This window comes from Watersipora subatra, chromosome 7 (assembly GCF_963576615.1).
Source record: "Watersipora subatra chromosome 7, tzWatSuba1.1, whole genome shotgun sequence".
In the NCBI taxonomy this organism is placed as follows: Eukaryota; Metazoa; Bryozoa; class Gymnolaemata; order Cheilostomatida; family Watersiporidae; genus Watersipora; species Watersipora subatra.
In genome coordinates, this window is record NC_088714.1 from 10,881,399 (window position 1) to 10,892,361 (window position 10,963).

At 35.7% G+C, this 10,963-nt stretch overlaps 2 protein-coding genes across 2 annotated transcripts in view; both read right to left on the bottom strand.

Moving 5' to 3' along the window:
* LOC137400415 (uncharacterized) overlaps positions 1-2,355 on the bottom strand; it is a 33,659-nt gene extending 31,304 nt beyond the window's left edge. The window contains exon 1 of the mRNA XM_068086743.1: positions 2,280-2,355. Within this exon, the coding sequence (XP_067942844.1) occupies positions 2,280-2,355 (76 nt within the window). The remainder of the gene's footprint in view (positions 1-2,279) is intronic.
* A 3,390-nt stretch (positions 2,356-5,745) lies between these two features.
* Positions 5,746-10,755, bottom strand: LOC137400416 (receptor-type tyrosine-protein phosphatase epsilon-like). Its single transcript, XM_068086745.1, has 6 exons — positions 10,708-10,755; positions 9,104-9,226; positions 8,584-8,706; positions 7,302-7,396; positions 6,507-6,642; positions 5,746-5,820 (listed from the first exon to the last, which is right to left on the bottom strand). The coding sequence occupies exons 1-6, from the start codon at positions 10,753-10,755 to the stop codon at positions 5,746-5,748; spliced, it is 600 nt and encodes a 199-aa protein (XP_067942846.1).
* Positions 10,756-10,963: the final 208 nt, after the last annotated feature.

Consider the following 10,963-nt stretch of genomic DNA (forward strand, 5'->3'; position numbering starts at 1 on the left):
TCATACATATGTATGATTAAACAATGCAAGAGCAAGCGCTCCTAACTAGACAAAAAAAATACAGAACAATTAACCCCCTAGAAGTGATGCTAGATGCAGACTGCAGAATGCACTGGAGACCATCTAGCACACCACCAGGGAATACAAGCAGCTAGTTTAACATGCACACACACAAACACTCACACACACACAAACTTGCACGCACCCACGCATGCACACACGCACGCACAAGTTAGTGTTAGTTAAATTTGCATATTAAATATTCTCAGCATTTTTTCTATTCAATGCTAACATTTTCGTGTAATTTTGGTTGATTGACTAATATTTACCAATATTTTCCAAGTTGCTTGACCTTCAACGTTCTGTCTGACTTGATAGTTAACTGGCTGAGAAATGAATTGGTCAATGAATTAGCCAGCAGATTAATGTTTTAATTCTTTTTGATTAAGCTAGGAGGGCAATCTTGCTTGATAAACCAATTAATGCTCTTTTGCAGCAGTAAATCTATTACCGTCATAACAACTTTTTCAAAAACTCTGGTAAAACTCTGCATGAGATTGAATTTAAGTGGTACACCTATAGTAACTTCCGTTTATTAATTACTAGTATATGGCTCAAAATGATCTCAATTGCGACCAGCTCGTCTTCCCAGGAACTAAGATCTGATTACAGGATTTGTTGATGACTAGTGCTTTTGATGTTATAATAAAAGTAAAGAGCTAGTTAAACTGTAAACTTGGCCTTGAACCTTAAATGTTGGCATACGTGTAAAACCAGGCTGATCAACAGCTTTTGCTTCAAACGAAATTAGCTAATAATATTGGTAATAACCTTGAGGCTGAGAAAAGAATGCTCAAAATTGCAATTACTACCTTAGATGAAGGTGCTTCAAAGTGGGTGAACTATTTTCAGGCAAAGCTCGTTGAGAGATTTTCCCGTTTTCAAAGCAAACTTTAGGTGTCCCTCTGTTTAAACAAAGTGCATCGCATTTAGTGTATTTGGCAGATATTCCTCTAAGACTGAACTTATGATATTTTGGTACTGTTTTTTGGTCAAATTCTAAAGCAAAATCTAGTGCCTATGAACGGTGCCTCACTTGTAGGTTATGAATCTAGTTGAAATGCTCTAGTTAGCCAGTAACCAGGTAACCAGTTGGCAAAGTATGCTTGATTGTTGGCATGTATGATCCTGCTCAGTGGTCTCAGCCACCTTAGCTGGTGGCAGGCACTTTTTGTTTGATTCATTTTGTGCCTGATTTGCATAACATGAGGCTGAGATGGTTTAGCTTCTGTAGCTTCTGCCACACACTCCGTGCCTTGTACTAGCTGTTCATGGTGCTGGAGATTCATTACATTTTTTATTGTAGCTGTTTTGCACTGCGTTCTATTGTTTTTGTAGTTTTTATGGAAATCATAACATCGTGCACACAGTTTGAAGTTGTTTTCGCATGTTTATCAAAAGAGGGGCAACTCTCTATAATGCTCTTGTTTTTATTTGTGTAAACCTCTTTTACTTTAATGTTTCCTGTTCTCTCTGTATTCAACCGTTTCAACGAATACAAGACTATGAGAGCCTAATCTTTATTAACTAGTAACTTTCTACAGGTAATGGGCCAAGGAGCGTTATATGTACTGTGTAACTAATTGGATTAATCATCTGTGATCATTGTGGTCAATAAATGGACTGTTGACGAACTTTCTAGCAGCAACTATACCACATGGAAGTTTAAGATTAAACATCTGCGGATTGCTAAGGGTCTATTTGAATATATTGATGGAACTACAGTTGCCCCGACAAGCACGGCTGGTTGGGGCTGTAAAAGCTGCCTGTAATAAGAACTCGATCAAGGCACTATCTCAGATTGTGCTGCGGTTGGCGATGAGTTGCTCTACTTTATAACTAAAGTGATACAATCAAGGAAGTGTGGAACAAACTGTCTAAACATTTTGAAAGAGACACTCTAGCTAATAAAATGTTCTTGAAGGAATGCTACTTTTGCTCAGTAATGTCTGAGAGCACATCAATTGAAGGTCATGTAAAAAAATATGAATGATCTCACAAATTGGCTAGCTGTTATCAAATAACCTACGTTGAAGAGGACTAAATTGTAACCCTTCTAGGCTCTCTTCCGGAATTTTTCAACAGTATTAACTGCTTTCAAAACGCAGAAAGATACGCATCGCTAGAATTTGTTCAACAAACATTTCTAAACAAAGAACAGAAAAGAAAAGAACATAGTTCTGTATCAGCCTCTAGTAAAATAAATGCTGTTTTCAAACCTGATACTGTCTCTTGGCTACCAGACCACAATTTAAACGCTAGATTATCTGCTGGCAGAGTCATTAATTTGGCCATGTTCAATGTTTTCGTAGAGAGAGAGAGAAGCAGAGAGAGCGAAGATGCGGAACCAAATAAATTCCACACCAAGCTAAGCATGCAGGAGATAACTATCCTGACACGGGTGAGTCAGACTTTTTGGCTGGTACGGATAGTGATGCCACCAATAAAATTAATGAACCCTGGCTGATATATTCAGGCGCTACAAAGCATATGACTCCTTATAAAAGTTTGTTCAGCGAGTTCACTCAATTTGACAAACCTCATAAAGTAGAAGTAGCTGATGGAAGCTCTGTAGACGCCATTTGGATAGGTAACATTAAAGTATCAACGCAGTTAGATCATAGAGTAAATTGCAAAGCTACGTTATATGATGTTCTGCACATACTTGACCTAAGCACAAACCTGTTCTCTGTTTGCGCTGTAGCCTCTAAAGGCTTGATTGTTCAATTTGGACATAGTCGATGTTGGATTAAAAACCAACGAAAACAAGTATGTGGCCAAGGAACACTCATAGATAAACTGTATTACCTGGATATAGAAACTTCAAACGACAGTGATCACATCACAGAAAATTTTCCCAAATCTCGATGGGCTGACGCAGTTGCCACTGCTGTTTATTTAAGAAACAGAATTCTGACTCGCACACACAACGCACCTACAACACCTTCTCAAACATGGTATGGTGATAAACCTGATATAGATCTCCTTTGAGTATTTGGCTGGTTGGCCTATGCTCACATACCAGACGCTATTTGAAGAAAGCTTGATGACAAAGCTGAATCAATGACATTTTTGGGCTATAGTGTAAGGTCTAAAGGCTATCGCTTGTACGACCATCAATCTAATTCTGTGGTTGTGAGAAGGGATGTTATGTTCAATGAACAACAGTTGGGTATCACAAATGTATCGTGTATCCCAGCCTCAAATCCAAGGGCGGACAACCCTGCTACCGTAACAGTAAATATTTCCAGTGCTGACGAAACTCAACTTCACCGATCTGACCGCCCTCGCAAATCACCACAGCGCCTAGGTATAAACACTGCTTGTCATGTTAGTGAGGTTGTCGAACCATTGAACCTTATCAAAGTAAGAAAATTATGAGCAGCGAGAGAAATGGTTAGCTGCAGCTGAGCATGAGTATGATGCTCTCATGAGCAATGAAACATGGACACTCGTGGAGCTGCCTTCACAGCGTAAATTAATTGGATGCAAATGGGTATTTCAGGTGAAGTACAATGCCGATGGTCAAGTCGATCGTTTCCAATCTCGCCTTGTAGCGAAAGGGTATGCGCCAAAGGCGCATACCCTTTCGCTACAAGGCACATATGTCGCATACATTGTGTGTATGTATGCGACATATGTGAAGTGAAAACTATCATTGATGTATACGTTGATGACCTAATTATTATGTCAGACACTGAATGTACGATGAGCAAGATTAAACAAGCCTTAGCCTCAGAGTATCAGATGAAAGATCTTGGAAGTTTGCACTACTGCCTGATACTTCCCATCCACCAAAGTGAAACCGAAATCACACTAAATCAAAAACATTATATTGAGCAAATTCTATGCAAATATGGAATGGAAAACGCTAACTCTGTTTTTACCCAGATGGCTACCAATGGGAAGTTTATGAAAGACGATGGTGGTAAGCTAACAAATGCATGTGAGTTCCAATCGATGGTAGTTAGTCTTTTGAATGCTGCATCTGCTACTTGTCTTGATATATCTCACGCAGGGGGAGTGTTATCTAGGTACAACTCATCACCAACCGAAACGCACATGACCGCTGTAAAACATTACTCCGATATCTCAAAGGCAGTATAGACATCTGCCTTTACATTAAAAAACATAACATTGGTGAACTGTTTGGGTATACAGATGCTAGTTTGGCGGACCATTGTGATAGCCGACACTCAACCTCCGGATAAGTATTTATGCACGGCCTTACACCTATTAGCTGGTTCAGTAGATCACAGAGTATTGTTGCCAAATCTACCGCCGAAGCAGAATATGTAGCGCTGTATGATGCTGCAAGGCAGGCCCAATGGCTTTGTCAGCTATACGACACTGTCAACAACTGCCCGACTCCAGCAATTAATGTGTATGTTGACAACCAGTCAACTATTACAATAGCAAACTCAGGTTCAAACAGGAAGCGACCCAAGCACATTGACATAAAGTATCACTACTGTTGAGAAGCGAGCACAAATGGTGGCATAGTAACTTCTCTTTGCCCGACTGAGAAAAACATAGCTGACATTTTCACAAAACCGCTCGCTCGCCCCCGATTGGAAAAGCTTCGTAAACTACTCGTGCATTGACAATAATAATTTACCCATTGGTTACGTGTATCAATTATTTGCCTCTGCTAAATGTAAAAACTATGCAGGATTATTGCTTATGTAGTTTTTTTATGGAAATCAAAATATCATGCACACAGTTTGAAGTTGTTTCTTGATGTTAATCAAAGGAGGGGCAACTCTCTATTATACTCTTGCTTTTATTTGTGAACTCTCTTTTACTTTACTGTTTTCGGTTCTCTCTTTATTTAACTGTTTGAACGAATACAAGACTATGAGAGCCTAATCTTAATTAACTAGTAACTATCTACACGTTCTTGTCTTAGCGCCATGCCTAAGTTTGCTCTAAAGTTTTAATCACTTTCACCTTTATTATTTAGTTTGGTTATAGTATGTGCTGTTATTAAGCCTTTTCATGTCAAAACCAAACAAAAGCCATAGCAGGATTAAAAGTGAAACTGCTGAAAATAGAACTGGAGCAAACAAGGAATATTGAAACAGAGTTGGTTGAAATCAAAATACCGGCATTTTGATGACAGCCTAACAGAAATGAAAATGTGAATCTTTGGCTAGACAAGTCAATTTTATCATTTATTGTGTGGTATAACTTAGGCTGTCATTAATATTGTAGTTATTGAGACTAATAGACGTGGTCTATGTAAACCTGGTAAAGTATGATAGCTTAAAGTGGCGCTACTAATTGATTTGGTACGCTGGGACCTTTGGAGCAATAGCAGCACTCTGTAGCAGCAGGGTTAAAATAATAAGCAGTATTAAAAGGCTACGCATATCAAATAAGTCTTGTTTAAAAGTTACCTAAAACCAAAACAAAAAATATAACTTGACATTGCTGAGACTCCAACGTACATTTTTCTGATTTTTGGTTCGGTGCCCTTTTAAATCAGCTATGGAAAATGCTCGCTGTGAGAAGTAACTTCCAAATGTTGTTATTATTTGTGCTTCGGTCTTTGAGGGCTGTGCAGTTTTGCTAATCAGCATGGAGCGGACAAACCCATAAACAAACACTTTCTCTAATTCAGTAAAGCAACTTTTGCATTTTGAGGCAAGCCATGATGAACTCGACGAGTATTCAGTTGCTTGTTTATCTAAAATTGGCGTAATCAGATAAGCTTTCTGCATAGGCACTCAGGACCTGATAGATGAACTCATACTGCGTCTACAATACACAAAGCAAAATTATCAGATGATATGTCATGACAACTCCCACACTATTTTATTAAATGCACTTTCAGTTTGTTATTAGAAACAAAAAGTATTTGACAGTAAAATCAAAAGCTCTGAAATCAGTTTCCTGTCCACCTAATTGCCTGGTGATCATAATCACAAGAAAATGATTCTGCTAGTATTGTAAAATGATTCAACAAAGAGGTCAAGTCTTATAATAACCGCTAATAAAAAGCCGCCAAAAACTGATTAATATGTCACAAAATAAAACGAACAGTTTATGAACAGTCCTGATAGCTTTACAAAAGCTTGTTAATCTAAGCAATTGTTTCCAAGGTTAAGAAAAGAGGGTTGAACTTCAATTCAAAATCTGTATATTCTCAGCAAAAAACAAGAAAGCCCTAATATGACTTTTTTTCAAAACTTGACGCATGATAAATGCTATACAAAATGTTGGTGCTGAAACTAACTTTGTAAATTTTTTCAAAAAGCTAAAAACAAACATGTTTTTTCCTAATGAATAACTCAACACTTGAGCAGTTTATATATTAAATACTTCAATTATAGTTTTGGTCACAAATTGGTCCACTCTCCCATTAATCGATACGCATATTGTTAAGTTGGTAGTCTCTGATCCTAAGGTAACAACATGTTCATATAGGAAGTTTCCATACTTACAAAGCTTGCAATGAACTGAGGTCGTCTGTGTTTAGCCATCACAACAGGGTTATAGACATCAGCCTCTTGTTCAGCTTTGAGTTTTTCTATAGCGTTATAAGAGGTGATAAAGGTGCCACATCGAGTCGCTCCATTGCTGCAAGCATAAGCTCACAGTCTTGATCTTAATTTTAATAACGAAATTGATTTACAGTGTTAGCTAATGAGTGAAAAGTTACAAGTTAAATCGTATAATCATATTGAGTGAATATAAGGGTGTTCTATTGATTGATAATTAATACATCTTATTAAGTACAATCAAACTTTCGCAAATTAAAAAAACTTTCAAAGACTGCGAAATATAGAGGTATCAACATGGGCCTTTACGGTTAAATTAAAGTTTGAGGTAGAATGGACAAAGTGAAAGTATATTTTATGACATTAAAAATTTATACACTTAGAATTGAGTTTATTATTAGGTTTTGTAAAAACTTGGTAATAAACTCAAGTCTAGTTTTTAAGATCTGACGGTTCTTCTATGAAAATACATATAATTCAGCAAACTAAACTGGTTAACTTTCAGATGAGATTATTTTTGATAATCGCATTTCACTAGAATAAACTCGTGGCCACTACACATTCTAGGTAAAAGACTTTCAAAACAAGTAATTATTTGGTCACATGTTTGTCTGTAAAATGCTCAACGACCATCCTTTCACCACCTGAAGGTTTCAGCATACTGCCAGTGTAATAAAAACTAAAACATACTTGCACATGATGCAGACTCTGTTGTTTCCTGTTTGCTGTTGTTTTTACTCAAGAGCACCTTGTAATTGGAGAATAGTCTCAATAGAAGGAATACCCGTCTCCCACTCAGTGGCGACTATAATCTGAACGCTTGCTGTTTCCATCTGCAACTCACAAAAACGAGTCATAAAATATAAGTAATGACATCACAATAAAGCCTGGTTTAAATAACTATCTAATATTTGTCTGATTGAAGCTTTAAGATACTCTCACTGTGACTGAGCTGTGAAAAAAACAGACAGAAAACTATTAGTGATTACTAATTTTCTTAGAAAAAATTAAAGAAGAAAGTAAAAGTAACTCTATGATAATTGAAAGTGCAAGTAGACGAGATAACAATTAATTTTATAAACAGAAGATATGAGAAGCAAGATATCTGGATTTAGTTGCAATAAAATAGAAATTATTTGAAATAGTTGAAGAAAAAATACACTACTATACAGTTAGCTATATAGTCCAACTAGCAAAATTGCCGGCGTTGCACGGGTATTAAAACAGCTTATAAACAGTGGCAGGTAATGTAGGTGCCTGCCACGTGCCATGCTCCTGGCACATTGCCAATGGCTAATTTGAACGAGCTGGTAACTGTATTGGTAAACTTACTAAGAACAGTGAGAGCCATCTTTTGTGACATTGCGCCACAATTTAACGTAATGTAATGCAGTGTCGCTCTGTGTATTTTAACTTAGTCAACCATTCATATCGCTCAGTAAATCTAATGCATTTGTGTAGCTCAATTGTTAGGTTATCACCTAGTGAAATGGATGTTTGGGGATCAAATCCTGTGCAATACGGGTTCTTCATTCCAAGATTTTAATAACTATAGCTAGACAGACCAAATCACAAACATAACCTGACTATTATATTTATATATATATATATATAAGTAATAAGAAATAATAAACATAATGTAACGATTATAGGTATAGTAAAATATAACATGTGCAGAATAAATGTTACCTGTTAAATGATTACAAGATAAAATAGACTAAAATATATATATTAGGCAATTATTAATCGGATAATTTTAACTTGTTTTTGAAGCTAACACTTTTATCCCTAAAAAGAATGTGTGTACTTGATATTGAGTCACTTATGCTGCATAGATTTGCAATATGCAAAGCATTCACAGAAAATAATTGCAGTTACTTTTTGGAAATTGTGTGTCCTTGAATCTTTCTATTTAGTTCTTCGTCTCACATGCTACTCATTTCACTCACTTCAATCTCAGGGGTCATGACCTTTCAAATACAACAATATTGATAGAAGGCAACTAGCAGCACCAACTTACATTCTCATGTTCAACTCTCACAGAGATCTCTATCAGTTGGCCGGACTGTTCAGTGGCGATGCGTGAGATGGTGTAGGGTTGGGCAACTCCACTCTCACCATCATTTCTCAGATTAAATGATACCTAATACAACAAGAGCACTACTATAATTGGCTAATTTACCAGTCCATTTTAAAGGTAGAATAACATTGGAGTCTTAATTTTCAATAACTATAAATTTTTGATTAATGTGTAAATAAATACATAAAAAATTAGATACAAGTTTTCTTTTGTATTCATAGTTAGAAAATGCTCAACCCAGATATTTGGTACAAGGTCAACATAAATGTATCCAAGCATTTACAATAACTCCATATGTTAATAACTCACTCAAGTTGTCCAGTGCACTCCTTTCTACTTTCTTGCTGCTTTAAGGTTTTGGATCTTTTTGCACATCTGCACACTAGTGTGTACATTTTTATTTTGTTGTTTTAAAGAAAAAATTCAAAAACCCAGTTAGTACTGTTTCACAAATTTCTACCTGTGCTCCTTCCAGCTGTGCAATCACATTTACATTTTGGTCAAGAACCGTTTTCCAAAAATCAGTCACAGTGTTAGAGAGAGGCAGCTGGGTAGCTATCCAATGATTCCTTTCGCTATAAGCCTAAAAATTAATTGTAGTTACTACCCTAATGAGGGCTAAAACAGGTGTTCACAGTTAAAAACTTGGTGTGTGTTGTTTTACAGCCTACACATACAAAAATATTTTAAAAAAATTGCAAAGATGGAGATTTAAGAAGCTGGAGACTAATTTATAAGACATAAACTATTTGAGCAAAAAAATATGTTTATTGGATACAAAAGACCATCTTTAAGTGTTATCAATAGACCCTGGCTGTTCTACATTCACTTGCAGGACTAATAAAGCAGAGTGTACATAACAGTTAATAGTCACGAAACCCTTGAAACAATGTCAGCCTGTGGCAGTAGTTAAAGTATATTAATGACTACCAGCTTGTGTGTACGCTTGTTTATGCAAATGCTACTAATTTTATACAGCCATATACATGTATACGTGACACTTCTCAGTTTTTAGCTAATATAATGGTTATTTTAAAGTGTGAATTGGAATAAATCACAGCGAAAGTTACTTACAAATGACACGTTTTCATTGTAGCGCTTTGAAAAAAAATAAGTAGCAGTTTGGCTCAGTACACGTTCTTTTTTACTGAGCAGAGTTATAGAAATTTGAACTATTGTAAATAAAAAAGAGAGGTGTTTGGTGTGACGGTCATTGAAATTTATTAGAGTTGTGTGCTCTTACATGTTTTGATATACATGTAAATAGAATGACCTGAGCAGAAAGGTAACCAGCTCCATCAAAATAGAAACTTCGAAAGCTGAGATAATTTGGTTTGCTTCGGCATCTTAAACGAACAAACGTTCAAAGAGTCTGGGTTAACCCCGTTTTTGGTTTTTATTAGTTGCTCAGCAATCTATTGGGAAATTAAATTATTTGTTGTCAAGAAAAAATATTTTTGGCAGCCGATATCTTATTTATTATAGCAATATGAAATTTATGGTGAGTGTTAAAATACGCGTACTTGCTATGTAGTAGTAATCAAAGCTCTTCTAGTCACCATTTTGTGTGAACATAACTCCCTGCACAACCAAAAACTTTATTATTAGTTTATTAATTATATATAGTTTTATATATTTGACTATACATTAGAATAAGGGTCATTATCTTGAATGTGCTCAATAGCTAACTATTATATGCATTACTGAATTGTATATATATTAATAAAATATTTTCTATATCATATTGTTAATATATTATATTTCTATTTATAGTATAACAATAGTATTAATATTATATACAATAATAAAATAGTATTATATACAGTATATTAATATAAGTTTTTACATTTTATAACTAAATGCTTTTAGCTTCCAACTTCAGGTAGCAGCCAGAAGATTGACAAAAGAAATCATGAAACTACCAGTAGCTACAAGTTAGGGAAACTATTTTACATAACTATTATTATATTTATCTATATATATATAAATCTGACAATCTGTGTGTCTGTGTGACTCAATTTGTTCAGCTATAGCTATTAAAATATTGGAGTGAAGATTCCGTACCGCAGAAGATTTAATTTCAAAACTTTCCATTCCCCAGGCATAAGCCATACCTATTTAACTATGCGAGATTGATGAACTCATTGGGCAATATACGTTGCTATGTAAGTAAAATACGCTACCGCTTCCATGACGGCGCAATGCAATTTTATGCGTGCCCTCACAGCTTTTATTATTAAGCTTACTCAAATTAGCCATTGGCAATGTGCCATGCTAATGGAAAGTGGCAGGCAACTACGTTACCAATCCTTCTTATAAG